Here is a 15903-nt window from a genome sequence, read left to right as displayed (position 1 = left end):
GACCCTCCCAGGATACAAACATCCCACACACATTTCACAAGGCAGCCCTTCTGTATGCAGCCAAACACATCCAACTGATTCTTCCCACTCAGCCAATCTCACTGCATTCTTTGAGTAAGATGAATCAGGTCAGCTGGCTGATCTACAGAAGCCTGTTTACCTCTTCCCCTCAGGCTCAGTCTTCCAATGGATTAACCAGATGAACTAATTCACACTGCAGCAATAAGAACAGATGCAGGACAAGGAGGTAGGGGGACTGACAGAGTCTCCCATTAGACCAGCTTGGATAGAATAGAAAAGGATGCTTAGTAAATGATCAAACATAACATTCAGTAGCAGCCTGCCACCAGGGAGGTCAACATGTTTTCCTCCAGCTTTACCTTCCATTTATCCTGCTTCTAAAATAATATAGCAAGGTATTTTTGAGAATACTCACAAGTGGCAAGGCAGGGGAAAGATCACAAATAAGAAACTACTACAATGCTATGCGACTCTGTGCTTGGAGATACTGTGCTCTTTATGTGCTGTGTAGGTGCATTTCCCCCTAGTGATTTATTAATGGCTTGCTTCGGTGAGAGAGTTTGCAGAAGGCTGAAACCACTGAGGTGTGAACGAAGAGCAGCATGAATGATGTGAGTCAGAGACTTTCCCTTCAGAATCAACTTTATTATGCAAACATATCTTTTTTTTTCTTTCTCCCCTTAAATAACAAGGATAACCAGAAAAAGCATCTTCAAGAGGCACAGAAGCACACCGCTGGAGGGCAGGGATCAGCTTGCCTTGGCTTTCCCAGTCAAGGAGTGCTGTCCTGGCTGAAGATGGAGCAGGCTGGCAGGCTGGCTTTCTCCTGCCCTTTCCGGAACCGGATGAAATTTCACAAAGGCACCATCCATTCTGCAAATGTCCCAGCTTTCACTGGAGAAATCTGGCCTTACCTCCTTGGCTTCCTGACTTGATCAAGCTGTGCTATTAACTCTCCCATCCTCAGCACTTGAGCCTGAGACTCTTTCCATCTTCCTTCCCACCTTGGAACAACAAGCTTAGCTGCAGATCTCACTTGCACGGTTTTCCATCCCTGCAGATACCACTCACTTGACCCTGCTTTGCTGAACTGGTCACTATGATGGAAATAAAAACAGACACACAGAGAGGTATCACAAACAATTTCTCAGTTGAAAACATGCTGTGATGGAGGCATGAGCCTCTTCCCCCAGAGAATCTCCCCTGAGGACCTAGAAATGACAGGAGAGCAGAAACTAAGTCACTGATCCTTCCCCTCTTTTATGTGGAAAGCAGTTCCCACATGCATGGGAATCAGGGCAGGAAGACCAGTGGCCTTCAGGACAGAAGAGCCTTGTAAACTCTCCTCTTTGACTTGGGATCCTCAACTCACAGGACAGCAGACAGCTGAGCAGCAGCTGTCTCCAAACCACAGGACAGAGGGAAGACTTTTCAAACCCCAGCAGTGTCTGTACTGACTCCTTGTGCCTCTCCAAGTCTCCCCACACCAGTTGGAGCACCAGTGCACAGGAAAGATTAGAGCTTTAGGCTGGGGGAGCAGGAGTTCACTGCCATCCCTTTTAAGTTTCCTAAGGTGATGCTGGCCCCTGGTGGTAGCCATACCTCTACCCAGGACTGCCTTGCCCAAATGACACATGGCTATGCCTGGAAAGGAGCAGTCAGGGCTGCAGTTTTGGGGAAGCACATGCGGGCAAACGTGCTGATCACCACAAACCACTCCTGCAAGTCACATCCTTCAGGGTTAGCATGACAGAAACTGCTTGGCACGGGGCACTGCCACCTCAAGGGACAGCTTCCACAAGAAGCAGGTGCTACTAAGTCAGCAGCTAAAATCTGCGAGGGAGGGAAGGTGCTAGAAGGCAGGGCAACAACTGGGGACCTTCCTCAATAACACAAGATAAAAAGTACATTCTGCGGCAGAACCTGCGTGGAGATCTCTGCTCCCTCCCCCACCTAGCACAGTACGGACAACAAGAGGAAGCATACCTGTCATCCCTGGAGTTCTCTTCTGTCCAGCTTGCCCTCTGCCTCCACCTTCACAGCTGGCTCTGGCGACACCTCAGCAGATCCTGAGATTTCAGCTCTAGCATCTTCTTGTTCACAACCACCATCCTTTCAGAGTTCCCATTGCATCGCTACATGCAGCCTCTGTGCAGGCTGCTCAGATAAGTGAGGACAGAGGGTTGAGTCCAGCCCTTCACAGATCACATGCTGTTTTCCACCCTGTACCCTTACTGTTCTCAGCCCAGCTTTTGCCAGGCCAGTCCTCACAGCTGCTGGCACCAAATGGCCACATGTGCTGGGCACTCACTCACCAAGATGCAACATGCTCCAGCAGGGGGCTACGTTACACCACTGCCCAAGTCTCTGCCAGGAACATAGGGCTGCAGTGTCCCAGGCCACCATGGCCCGAATCACGGGCCACCTTCCTGGGGAGCACCATGGCTAGGAGATCTTGGTGCAGACTAGCAATGCCTGCAAAGGAGTCAGTCAGTCCAAAAAGCCTCAGGGGAGGCTTCATGCAACAAGCCTCGCAGAAATAAAGGCAGTCCTGGAGAGATTCGCCCTTCAGTACCTCCCACCTTGCATAGATGAGAGAGGAACAAGGCAGGCTGGACCTCAGACCATGTACAGGGATAAGAGTCAATGGCATCTGAGCCTCCCCAAAAAATACAGGTGCCTCTTGCTTGTGAGGCATCTGCAAAACGCTTCCCCACTGCAGATGAAGAGGTGGTAGTGGTGCTGGAGAGGAACAGGGAACACTTACTTGCCATGCTGCCTTGCTCGGCTGCAGGGGACTCCCACCTACCTGCAGGGAAGAAAATAGGAGAGTCATCAAGAGCTTCAATTGCAGCCCAGCAGACACTAAAGCCTGATCCCTCCACCATCCTGGGTCAGAATGATGCAGAAAGCAGGGTGCTATCTGTAGACCCATGAAACTGTCAGCCCAACCTCGCAACCAGCTAATCTCCTAACCTTTGAATTCACAGAATAAAGAATGCTTAGAAAGCGACAGTTCCTCTGAGAGAAGCAGACTCCAATACACCCAGCACCAAGAGCAAGAGGGAGAGTCTCCCATTCACGGAAACAAGGCACAGCCAACGAGGACCATGTAATTGGTGAGTGATCAACAATGCTCTGCTGGACACAGAGTACACCTGACACCAGAGCCTCCCTCTGCCTGGCATGCTTGCTACCATCAGCTGCCCATGGCAGGTGCCTGCAGGACCTATGCTGCCCCAGGGGGCAAACACACAAGCTAACTAGGAAGATCAGGATCAGTATATAGGACGACCTGAGAGTTGGAAGCTGCTGGGAACAGATTGGTGCTCTTCCCTCCCAGACAGGATTAATGGATACAGATAAACTCATTTTGCATCCATTGCACAGTCATGTAAATTCTCACTTCTGTAACGCTTACCCACAGTATGCAGTAAGGATGGCTGGATTGTTTTCTCCATTACCATCAAGCTGAGTATTTAGCAGGAGAGAAAAGGATATGCATGTCCTAAAGGGTGTTTGGCAAAGCTCAGAGCAGCAGCAGCACTCCCTGCATATTCAGGATGCCAACTCTCCTGCTAGAAAAGCACCTTTCACACTTCAAAAACAAAAAAAAAAACCCACAACAGTGAAGTTCAGTAAAGGAGTAAACTATTATCTGCTTGCAGGAGCAATTCCACTCATTTATTGTCCACGTTTTGTCTTTTCACTGCGCTTAAGATCCCACAGATCAGACCATCCTGGCCAAACTCATCTCTCACCTTCCATGACTCCTTGCTGTGACAAAACCACAACTCCATCAAAAGACTGAGCCAGCTCCCACAGGGATGTATTGTGGATGTAGCAGCAAAGGCAGTTTAGAAACAGCAGGAACTAAAATGAGCTGATCTGAGGTCCAGGACTGCAGATATTCAGAGTAATCCCCAAAGCGCTTCAATTAGCTCTCTGCTGGGGTGAGGTCAGTGGCTGTACAAAGCCATCCGCTGGGTCAGCAGCACAGGAAACACACTTCCCATTTCACTCAAAAGGCTGGAATCCAGGCACACAACAGTGCTGGTGTATTGCTACATCAGGAGGTATCAGATCTCACCAACAAACACCTCCTCAGTAAAGCTAATGTCTCTCACTGCCAAAATCAGGCTTCGCATGTTTTTTGTACCAAAAGCAGTAAGAGACCGGCGATGCTTGGAGCTGCTTTCCATCAGCAAAGAACAGTTTATTTTAAACAGACTGAGAAATTCTGCAACACCTAGCCTAGGATTTAAACAGGACAGAGGGAAAGCAACAGAACAATTACATGTGACAGATTTGCCATCTCGCACTCCCCAGGCTGGGCATTCATCCACGTTTCTCTTCACAAGGAATGGAACACTTGATCTTGCTCCTCCAAACCACATTCCCAAGTCTGATGGGAGCACACAGGCTGCAGGAGCCGCACATTCCCTTATAGGTTCTGTCAGCTGTGAGCAGATACTGACCTGATTTTGTTGCTGTCTGTTTTAATGAAGAAACTCAAATCCTCTGTATCAAAGAACAGGCTGCAAAGAAAATTTGCCCCAGCATCCACACAGTACACAAACTTCGTACCACTCATTATTACAGGCAATGAGCATCACACCTTCTCTACCTGATACACACGAGAATTCGAGTCGCGGAAATAAACATATTCAAGACTAGACTTGCCAGGATCCCAGGCTCCACGAAGCACGCTTTACATTCATGGAGCCTGACACCGCAAGCATAGAAGTACAGTAATGATCAATTTCATCACTTTTAACTTTTTTTTCCCCCAAACATCTGTGCCAATGCACCACCCAGCGTCAGAAACAAGAGACTGTTTATTCCAGCACAACAATAAGCCTGCTCTGCACAAGCCTGCAAGCACAAGAGCTGCCTGCTCGGGCGCACGCAACAAGGGTGAGCAACACGGGTATTTATTTTTAATTTCCACACGCAAATCCATGGCCGCCCCCAGGTGAGATGAGCGGGAGGGCCGGCAGCCGGCGAGCAGCACTGCCTGAGCACCCACCCACCGTATGAGAGAAGCTGGAGGCTGACCCGGCAGACACCCACCCAGCCCCGTCCGCCCCACGCTTCTCAGCTCTCCTCTATAAATACCCCACCGACGGGAGGTTGCTACAGCAACGGCGAGGAGGCGCGAGGGATGCGTCCGTGAGTGCGAGGATGCTGCAGTCGCACATTCGTGTCTCCCCCGGGCTCCCCCCACCCCCCTCCCTGATGCCAAAGGAGGAAATCGTGCTGGCAAAGCCCGGCGCGCGATCCCAGCCCGCAGAGTCCAGGGTAAGGGCACAGGTGTGACGAGGGACCGACCGGCGCCACAGCCGTGATCCAGCCAGCGGGGATTCCTCCCGCTCCCCAGCGATGCTCTGTGCCAGGATCCACCACGCGGTGCCAGGCTGCGCCCGCTCCGCACGCCAGACACCGCGGGGGCCCGAAGCTTCACCTCGCGGCAGCCTTCGATGCGATGCCGCGGCCCGGCCCCGCGCTGCCCGGCCCCCTCCCTCCACGCCCAGACCCCGGCCCCATTTGTCGCCCTCGGCTCCGGGCGGCCCCACAGAACGCGCCACGGGGAAGCCGGACCCCACAGCACCTCCCGCACCCAGCCAGGCCCGCCCTGCCCGCAGCTCCCCCAGCCCATACACCGACCTCCAGCCCTGGCATCCCCCCCACTCCACACACACAGAGCCTCAACACCCCAGCCCGAAGCCCACCCCATACCTTCAGCCCCAGTACCCCACATCACCCCGAGTTCCCCCGCCGCCCCACAGCCCGCCTCACGCCGCCCCACCCGTACCTCATGGCGGCCTCGCGCCCCGCCGCAGCCGCTCCCTCCCGCCGACGGGCAGGAAGAGGAAAGCTCCGCCCCCCTCCCACCTCTCAGCCAATCACATCCCCCCCTCAGCCAGCACGCCCCGCCTTCTCCTCCGCCTCTACAATTAGAAGCGCGGAGCGGAAAGGTGGGCGGGCCTACGAGCCTTCCCCAATCAAACGCGGACTCTGTGAACGTGCAGCCAATGGGAGAGCGCGATGCGGCCGCCTAGGCTGCTGGGAGTAGTAGTCCCACGCCCGCTGCGGCGCAGCGCTTCGTGCTGCGGGCGGCGCTGCGGAACCACGATCGGGGATCGGTCACCGCCTGCGGGCAGCCCCGCCCCGCCCCGCCCCGCCCCGCGCCTCACACTGCGGAGGCCGTCGGAGTTTCACGCGCTTTATTTCTCCACAAACTGTCTGCCGGCGCCGCTGGGCCCTGTGCCGCTTCATGGGGCTCTGCACCGCGCTCAGCGTCACGGCTGCTCGAGCGGCCGGACCCGGCTCACGCTGCCCCGTGCTGCTCTACGCCTCGGTCATCCTCCATCCCCGTGCCACGTGTGCTGTGTTCAGGCCGGCCGCGGGGAGCCTGCCCCTAGCGCGGGCACAGCGCCTCCGGCCTCGCCTTCGTTCCCTTCATCGCCATCTTCATCGTCATCTTCGGTCTCATCCCCCTCGCTGTCTGAGTCATCATAGAGGCACAGCGTGGCCTGCACCGGGAAGTTCTCCAGCAGCTTCTCCCCCACGCTGTACAGATAGTCAAAGCACCTGGATTTGGGCCACAGGAGCCTGTTGGAGAGAATCACCGTGAGAACCTGCCTGTCCTAGCTGTGGGCATGGCGCCGGCACGGGGACGTACCTGACCGGATGGCGGAACAGTGCTAGCGCTTTGTCAGTGCTGTGGTCTCCTGCAGCATCGAGGGGCTGAGCCTGTGGGAACAGAGCCGGGCTGGGACCTGCCCCATATCCCTCTGCCCCTGCTCCTGCCGTGGTTGCAGTGACACAGACCTTCCTAACATCAGAGGTTTACACACCACCTCACAGCCCCTGAGCAGTGCGTGTGTGGGGCCAGACCGCATCCCAATTTTCCCCGCTCCTCTGCTGAATGGATTCAGTTCCCTGCGCTCCCGCAAAGGAAGCTGGCATCTAAACCCCACATGAGGGCTTTTTGCCAGAGTAATCTCCCCCATTGTGCCCACGCGTCCTGCTAACCCCCTGAGGAATGCCCGCCAGGCCGGGAACAGGCATCCCTTTCAGACCCCACAGAGCAGCTGTGTTTGCTGCAGTTGGCACTGCCCCAGCAGGCTGTAGGCTTGGGGAGTGGAGAGGAGATGCTGGGGAATGTGGGTACCCAAAGTACTCCCTGCTCACCCCCTTATTGCAGCTACCCTCCCGTGGGCTTTGGGGAGGATGTCAGGGTGCAGGTGCCTGCTCTGTGCCCTCTGCTCAGCCCTTGCAAGGGATAAAGGAGTCTGGGGCCAGAGGCTGGTGACCCCAACGCTGCCAATGGAAAAAAAAAGTGGGTCGCAGCAGGAAGAATAAAACTCACAGTGTCCATCTGTTCCCTCTGCTGCCTGGTCATGAATTCCTCCTGGGGCAGCCATGGTCTCCAGAGTGGCTTGGGTCTCGGGGAGGACAGAAAGATGAGCACAGTAGGCACCCTGCATTTTCCTCCCCGCTTGCCTTGCTCACCCACACCCCAGCCACACACCCCAGTTATGCCAGTACATCCACGACCCCTGCCCTGGTGCCAGGCATATCCACCACCCCACTTGTGGTCCCTTCCCTGCAGGAGCTCCCAGATCCTAGGCTCTGCACCTTCAGTGCTGGAATTGTGGGAGTCTGCACCTAAACCAGGAGCACACGGCCTTCACCCAAACTCACCTGGAGCCTTCCCACATAGCCATTGCTGCCTGCTCCAGCCCCCCCACCCATTCTGCACCCAAAGTACCTTCCCCTCTGCTGCAGCCCCGGGGCTGGGCAAGCACCAGCTGTGGGCAACGGGAGCCGGTGGAGAGGCAGGCAACAGGCAGCAGCTTCCATGGTGGCAACGGTGTCCCCTCCAAGGCTGGAGGTCCTTTGTGAGGATAGCTTTATATATAGCTCTGCCCTCACCAGTGACTCACAAATTCTTTGTGGCAGGAGAGTGTTGGACTGGGGGCTCAGGGGTAGCAGTCCCCAGGGTGTGAAATTTGTCCCAGTTGTGTAAACAGAGGGCTGGGGGGGACTGGAAGCAGGGTGTTGTGGAAAAGCAAAACACAGAAGGGAAAAGTTAGACACCATTTGTGAGAAAGTCCCCAGGAGGGCTCAGGGGGGTGTGGGGGGAAACAGGGTAGGGCAAAGACAATTAACAAGGATGATTAAGTGTTCTTAGTAGCCATTTGCATAAGGGAGAGGGGATTTGGGGAATTGATCAGGAGTGCTGGGGCATCACGACGGGCAGGGGATGAGGATGGCATGATGGTGACAGTGTGATGGGCTGCAGCAGAAGCAAGCACAGACCAACCAGAAGGTGAGAGAAAGGATGCTCAAGAGAGGACAGGGGTGAAGATAGGTGCCAGGGGATTGCAGCGGTCCTGCTCAGGCACACATGTTCCTGCTCACGTCCTTCAGGGAGGTCCCAGGTTTTATTCCTACAGCAAAGAGGTGCTGCATATAATGTGTAGTGTATAATGGCTGTCATATCCCCAAGGCTGGTTGCAGGACCAGCCCCAAGGTGAGTGGGACACAGACACAAGGCAGCTTCTCCCCAAGCTTTAGCCTTGCAGGGCTGGGCACAGCTGCAGCACGAAGCTGGCAACCAAAAGCAGTGGCACAACTCAGAGCTGGCTGTCCCCTCCCAGCAGAATGGTTCAGTATGATCTGCTAAAGCGATGTCCATGCCCGCAGCAGAGCAATTGGATTAGATGGTCTTTGAAGGTCTTTTCCAGCCCAAATAATTCTATGATTCCATAATTTACTGCTGCAGTGTTTGCCAGTGATCTCCCTTGGCTCTCTGGGATGCAGACAGTATCAGGAGGTGCAGGAAGGATTCTCAGTAGGAGGATGCAAAGGTCATACCTCTATGCATCCCACCCCTCGTGCTGCTCCTGACTGGGCACTTGATGTGAGGTGCCACTTGCAGGCAGGTCACCCCCCGATCCTGGGAGAGTTTCAGTTTGAGACAAGGAAAGAAAATAGCAAATGGTCCCTGCTGTAGCTCTGCCAGCAGTGTCCAAACATTGGCCAGGATCGGCTTGGCTCTGAGCACAATTTGTCACCAGGGGCCCTCCCTGCCCCAGTCCATCTGCAGCAGCCGGGGAACGGGAGGGGGCACGGCACGAGCAACAGCCCTCATTACCGTCCCCATTTGCTCCTCATTTGGGCCAGGAGTCTTACAATAACAAACCCTGCAGAGGACAAGCAAGGCTGGAGAGTTCAACCTGCTGGTCTTTTGCTGCCCTGTGATCCCAGCACACAGCTTGGCAGGGACGGGATTCAGCGTAGAAGATGGAAATGCTGTGGTTGTCCATCTCTTGCGGTACTGGTGTGCTGTGGGACACCTTGGTAACTTGCACACTGCATTGCCCTATGCCCAGCTCGATCTCCAGCCACTCTCTTCTAGCACTGGCCAAAACATGTCTCAGGGGCTGTTGAACCCCGCAGGAGAAAAGTCCCCTCTGTGCCCCTGCCAGCCGGGCATCACCACTGACAGCAAAGGGCCCCTGGAGCCAGTGCAGATGGAAGGCAAGGGAGGAATTTGGCTTCATCTCTGCAGCCAGTTTCCATCCTTGGCTCTGCTCCCTTCACTCCACCCCATCTCTTCTCACCGCCTTTCCTCCACACACCACTGCCCCCGCCCTAGCCTGGTATCCCAAGCCACTTAGGCAACCACCTACCCTGATAATTAATAGAAAACAAGCAAAACAAGGCATCCCAGCTCCTCAATCCTTCCTGACACCGAAAGGGTTTAATTCTGATCTGCAATAAGCCTCCAGGCTGAGATTTGTGGATGGATTTTGCAAAGCCGAGGTGAACCATTCGCAGTCCCTGATCCCCAGCCCTGACGAGCCTCTTCCTGTAGGACTGCAGCTGCCCTCGGTCCCGCACCACATCTCCAGCCATCTCTGTAAGTACACAGTCCCTTGCATGCCCCAGTTTGCCAGCCCCCAAAACCTGAGTGTTAGTTCTGTAACAGCACCCATAAGATTGAGTGGCTGTATATTGGGTTGCACGTGGGAAAGGAGATGAAAGTCGGGAAATTTTGATAGTAAACATTTGATGTTCCAAGGCCGGGGAAAGGGAATGGAGGCTCTGGGAGGGGTGCACCCTCAGCCGGCAAATTTCCCAGGGCAGGAGGCCACTGGCCAGGCAGTATCTGTGTGGTTTGCTGTTTCGCAAGAACCACAGCAGGGGGAATTTTGAAACAAGATGAAGGAAAAACAAACCGCCCCGTGTCTGCCAGATCCCTGTTGCCCACCCCCAGCTGGGGCAGAAAAAAGCCCCATGGCACTAGCACCCACATGGGGAGCACACACTGCCTGCTGCAGGACAGAATGCTCCCAGGAGCTGGCATGGACTCACCATTAACACACAGTGCCCAGTGCATTGCTGTCCTTCGTGAACCTCCGGGCTCTCCTAGGGATGTAGGTGTCGCTGTCACCTGCCATTCCTCCCTTTCATCATCACATGGGAAGGCCGATAGCTGTGATTCACCCTCAGGAGAACACATCCCTTGGCCCCATTCCTGCTGGATTCTCTGTGGGGTGGGGGGATAGCAGCAGATGCTTTAGGAACCCCATTCCTCTGCTGAGAAAACCTCAGGGCCACCACTCTAAAGCACTTCCAACGGTTCCAAACAAACAACATGCAGCCACAGTGTTTTGGCTTCTTTTTTGCCTTGAAACAGGGAAAGATAAAGATTAGCTGAGTTTGCAAAGGCAGCTGGAGGAGTGCACAGCAGCAAAAGAATATTTCCATTAAGCAGGACACAGGGTGAAGGAAGAGGTGGCTGGGGAGGCTTGCTCCAGGAGACACCATGTATTAAGAGATGCCCCAGCAGAGACCTGATGGGGACCAGCCAGCTCCCCATCCTGCCCACAGCACAAGGAGGGGCTTTGGCGGCCTGCCTGGGCTCCGCTGTGCTGCCTATTGAAGCCTGCCTGGGAAGATAACAGAGGTGAAAGGGTGCTTGGCGATTCTCTGCAGGCTCGAGTCAATCGTTAATCGGGGAGGGATTGCTTTCCACTCTTGCAGGTAACCTCTCCTCCCCCCGGCTCCCCCCACGTGCCCGTGCCCTCACAAAACCAACACCCACAGGAGCGGGGTGAAGCTTCGGCACAGCGAGAGGAGCCGCTAGCAGGGCCATGGGAAGGTAAACGTGCGGGAGAGGTGACACCCGGCCCAACCATGGTCTCTATGGGACTCCAGCTGGTGGGCTACATCGTGGCCTTCCTGGGCTACATCGGCACGCTGACAACCACGCTGCTGCCCAACTGGAAGATCAGCTCCTACATTGGCTCGAGCATCGTGACAGCTGTGAGCTTCACCAAAGGGCTATGGATGGAGTGTGCTACATATAGCACGGGCATCACTCAGTGCGACATCTACAGCTCCCTGCTCAACCTGCCTCCTGACATCCAGGCAGCCCAGGCCCTGATGGTGAGCTCCTGTGCTGTCTCCTCCCTTGCTTGCCTTATGGCTGTGGTGGGCATGAGGTGCACCGTCTTCAATCAGGGCTCCCCGGCCAAGGACCGAGTGGCAGTGGTGGGTGGTGTGGTCTTCATCCTCGGGGGGCTGCTTTGCTTCATCCCACTGGTGTGGAACATCCATGTGGTGCTGCGAGATTTCCACAACCCCCTGCTCCCCGACAGCACCAAATTTGAGTTGGGGGAAGCTCTATACCTGGGCATCGTCTCCTCTCTGCTCTCCCTCATTGGTGGCTTCATCCTCTGTGCCTCCTGCCCTCCCCGTGACCCATCTGGCCCCTACTCGCCCCAGCTGCTGGCAAGCAGGAGTCCCCAGCCCTCCATCAAACAGATGCAGAAGCCAAAGAGTGAGTTCAGCTCCTACAACCTGACAGGATATGTGTAGCAGCAGCAGGGCACCTGGTCAGCACTTTTCCTAACTCCCAAAACACCTGGGCTGGCACCGAGGGCACACAGTAAGAGGAGAAGATGCAGCGGTGTCTCCCACGTTCGTATCTTTTGCTCGGGGATCTTGACATATGACTGCTCAGAAATCTCAGCTGTGAAGGACCCTGAGTCCAGCTTCTGTTACCACTTTGCTGCCATCAGCCTGCTGGAGCTGCCCCTGCAAGCCAGCTGGAAGCACACCCATAGCCCCTGCACGGCAGTCTTCTCATGGCCAAACTCCATCCTGCAGCCCACAGCCCAGCAAGGACAGTGAAATTGTGCCGCTGGGGCTCACCTGCTCATCTGTGGCTCTGGAGACACCGGGGGGGGATTAGGGCACCCACAGGGGCCCAGAATTTTGGGGGGACACTGGGGGGATGGAGTATTGATTGCAAGCTGATATCACAATAAATCTGTGTTTCTAGATGGGCTGCGATTGAACTTTTCTGTGGTACTAAGGAGTACCCCAGCACCTCACCAGTGTCAGGGCAGGCTCTGGCAGGGCCATGCTCACCTGTCTGCTTCATCCATCCTGCAAAGACGGGTGCAAAGGGAGCCCCATCCCTTGCTCTTGGCCATAAAGGAGATGAAATAAAACACAGAGGGGTCTTGCAGGTGGGTCTAAGCCTGTAGGTTCCTGCAGGGGCAGGTTTGGGATGGGAGGGCAGGGTCAAACCTGCTCCCTGCAACCCTTTAGCACTGGCAGGATATGCTGTGCAGCTGCAGCCCCAGCAGCCAGCAAGGTGATGCTGTGCAAAGCCACTTGTGCCAAGGCAAGGGGGACAGAGGGAGGGTGCAAGGTGTCCATGAAGGAGCGAGTACTTTTTAACTCTCAGGCCCCCTCCTTTGTCCCTTGGTACCACATCCCACTGCTGGATGCAAGATAACCCCTTTGCCCAGGGAAGTTTGGTCCACCTGCCAGCCCCTTATAAAAGGATTTAGATTAGGTCCCAGAAAAGAGGGCACCAGGTTCCCTGCTGAGGCAGGCTCCCCACCGAGACGTCACCGTTAACCTTGCGTCAGTGAAACTGCATTTACCTGTAGGGCTAACGCTCCTGATAACAGTGTGAGTCACACTTTCTTCCTTCCTCACCAAGAAAGATGCTCATTATCAGGGACCACAGTGGATTTCAAGGCAAAGGCCTTGCACCTGCTTTTCCAAAGCCAGATGACAAAGCTGAGTTACTCACTGCTGCTTTGGGAGAGGGCTGAGGTGATGGGGGCTGCTGTGCAGAGCAAGCAGGTGCTGCAGCCCACGGCCACGCGAGTTGCCGTGCTCAGTGAAAGGCACTGCCTTTCATTCAAGGCTTTCACTGTGAACGTTTTGATCCTTGGCAGCTATTCCAGAGAGGAGGCAAGAAAATATTTGGCAAGAGACTTCCTGCTGGAGGAGAGGAAGAATGCTCTGCCCTCGCTCCTCACTCCTACTCAGGGCTGACAGCATGGCCTGTGTCTGTGGGCAGATGCTGGCTTAATTAAACACGTGTGCGATGGAAACACTCTACTCAGAGTTTTACCACTGCTGGCCTTATTAACATTGTCATTTGAGAATCAGAAATGAGGATTTCTGGCTCCTGCACACCTTCCCTACGGAGCAGCATGGTGCAGCCAAAACCAATACTTGGGAATGCCTTCAGTTTGGGCAGGTGAGCACTGGGCCATGGCACTGCTTGGGAGTGTGCTGACCCTGGGGAAGGTTTCTGGGGCGCAGCCCCACTGCAGGCCCCAACTGCCCTGCAGTTTCTCTCTGGCCTGTGCAATTGATTGCGATCCCTTGAGCCAGGAAGTTTTCCCCTGTCCAATTTCTGTGGGCTCTATCCAAGCTGAATGCATCCAAGAAACTTGGCTCCAGGGAAAGGCAGGCTGGAAAAGATTTTCCTCTTCTAAGAACAGGAGTGAAAACAGGGAATATGAAGGACAGCAGGAGCATGAATGCAGCAGTGGTTATCTCTGCCTCATGCAATAGCCATGTTCCCCATTAGTCAGATAAGGTGGGTCCTTGGGGTCAGGCTGGATGCAGCCCAGCCCAGGGCCAGAGAGGACGGCAGTCGGGATGAGGCCATGCCTTTGGGCAGCAGAGCCAGGCAGGCAAGGGTGCAGGGTCAGCCCCACAGCTCCTCGCCTGCACAGCGGGAGCAGGGAGGGCACAGAGGAGTGAGATCATATAAGGGGACATGAACAGGAGGGGTGGGATGGTGCGCAGACAACAGGGTGACCTCGCAGGATAGAAGGAGCCCCTCTCTGCAGGGCCAGGTGCTGGTGACTAATCCTCTGTCGTAAGGAGAGAACTTCCCCTCTTACTCCAGACAGTGCCTCAAATGAAGAAAGGGGGCAATAAAGGATTAACATGCCCTTATCTTCAGAGGAGGTAGAGGTGCCATAAATGCCTAGCACACAAACCTGCAGCTGCACCTGGGCCGTGGGCTGAGACCTGGAGGGACAGTTATAAAACACGTCTTTCGGTCACATCACTCCCTTCCCACCTCCATGGATCAGGGCGGTTGAATGTGAGCTAGCAATGTGCCCAAATAGCCAAAAAGGCCAAGGGCATCCTGGCTTGTACCAGAAATAGTGCAGTCAGCAGGAGGTGATCGTCTCCTTGCACTCAGCTCTGTGAGGCCGCACCTCAGCTGTGTTCAGGATTCAGACCCTCACTACAAGAAAGACACTGAGGCTTTATATTGAGTCCAGAGAAGGGCAGTGGAACTGTGAAGGATCTGGAGCACACGTCTTACGTGGAGTGGCTGAAGGAACTGGGATTATTTGGTCTGGAGAAAAGGAGGATCAGAGGAGATCTTACTGCTCTCTACAACTCCCTGAAGTTGTGACAAGATGGGGGTCTGTCTCTGCTCCCACATAACTAGTGATAGGATGAGATGGAATGGCCTCAAGTCACACCAGGGGAGGTTGGAAAAAAAACGTTCCCCAAAAGAGTAGTGAAACACTGGAACAGGCTGTCAGAAGAGGAGGGACGAGTGCCCAGCACCAAGCCCGGCTGCTACCTGCCCCAGTCAGCGTGGAAATCCCTCCATGTTCTCTGGGCATCCCACAGACAGAGGGGCAGCCCTCAGCCCCGCGATGCCTCCAGGCACGTGGAGGTTAGTTAGCTCTCTGTCATCCCACATCTCGTTCCCACTGAGGATCTGAAGCAGCAAATAATTCACGCAGACTCTTCAAGCAGCATTGGACCAGATGATAACAGAGGCCATCCCTGTGCAACCCGGAGAAGTGCTCAGAGAGGAGGGGAGGGAGGCAAAGAAAATTCAGGCCAAGATCCTGATGGGTCAAAGCACTTGGAAGCAGCCTCTGCATTCCTCTGCTTTCCTCCTTCCTCAGCTGTTTCCCATGCCATACTGCAGCCTCAGTACAGCATGGACACAATTCTTCCTCTGGCATCAATGGCACCCATTCCTCACTTCCAAAGGCTTCCTGCCCTCCCCAAGCCATGGGGATCACCCTGTTGGTGCCCAGCTCTTCTGGTTTTAATGGAACACTTCACAGTGCAGGTGAGGGTTATCAAAACAACCAGCTCTTCCTCAGAAAACACCTTAATTTGAAAGAAAAGTTTGTCCACAACCTCAAGGCTTTGCATACTTCTTCTGGAAACAGGCTGTTTAAGGGAGCTTTAAAGGATCTTTTGATCTTGAAAGAAAAGCATGCGAGAAATATTGCAGAGCAAATTCCCTGACGCAGCAACACAGAGAGGAAATAGACCTTTGTGTGCACCCAGGGAGATTGCTAGAAAGCACCTTCCCAACCTTCTTGGCTGAGGTTGAACAGCAATTCAGAAATTTATCAGGTGAGCTATAAAACTTATTTACCTTGGAAAATTACATATTAAATCAGTTAAGATGACATACATATCTGATCTTCAAGGCATTTCATTAATGCCACGATTACATTTCTCGTAATTTAAGCCTAATCTACACTACAGGAGCTCCAA

At 54.5% G+C, this 15903-nt stretch overlaps 1 protein-coding gene across 1 annotated transcript; it reads left to right on the top strand.

Moving 5' to 3' along the window:
• Positions 1–11235: 11235 nt before the first annotated feature.
• CLDN2 (claudin 2) lies at positions 11236–11919 on the top strand (the record flags this gene model as incomplete). Its single annotated transcript, XM_079541956.1, has 1 exon — positions 11236–11919. One exon carries the CDS (start codon positions 11236–11238, stop codon positions 11917–11919), a length of 684 nt encoding a protein of 227 aa, XP_079398082.1.
• Positions 11920–15903: the final 3984 nt, after the last annotated feature.

This window comes from Tetrao urogallus (assembly GCF_951394365.1).
Source record: "Tetrao urogallus genome assembly, chromosome: 13".
In the NCBI taxonomy this organism is placed as follows: domain Eukaryota; kingdom Metazoa; phylum Chordata; class Aves; order Galliformes; family Phasianidae; genus Tetrao; species Tetrao urogallus.
This window is presented reverse-complemented; position numbering and strand designations above follow the sequence as displayed.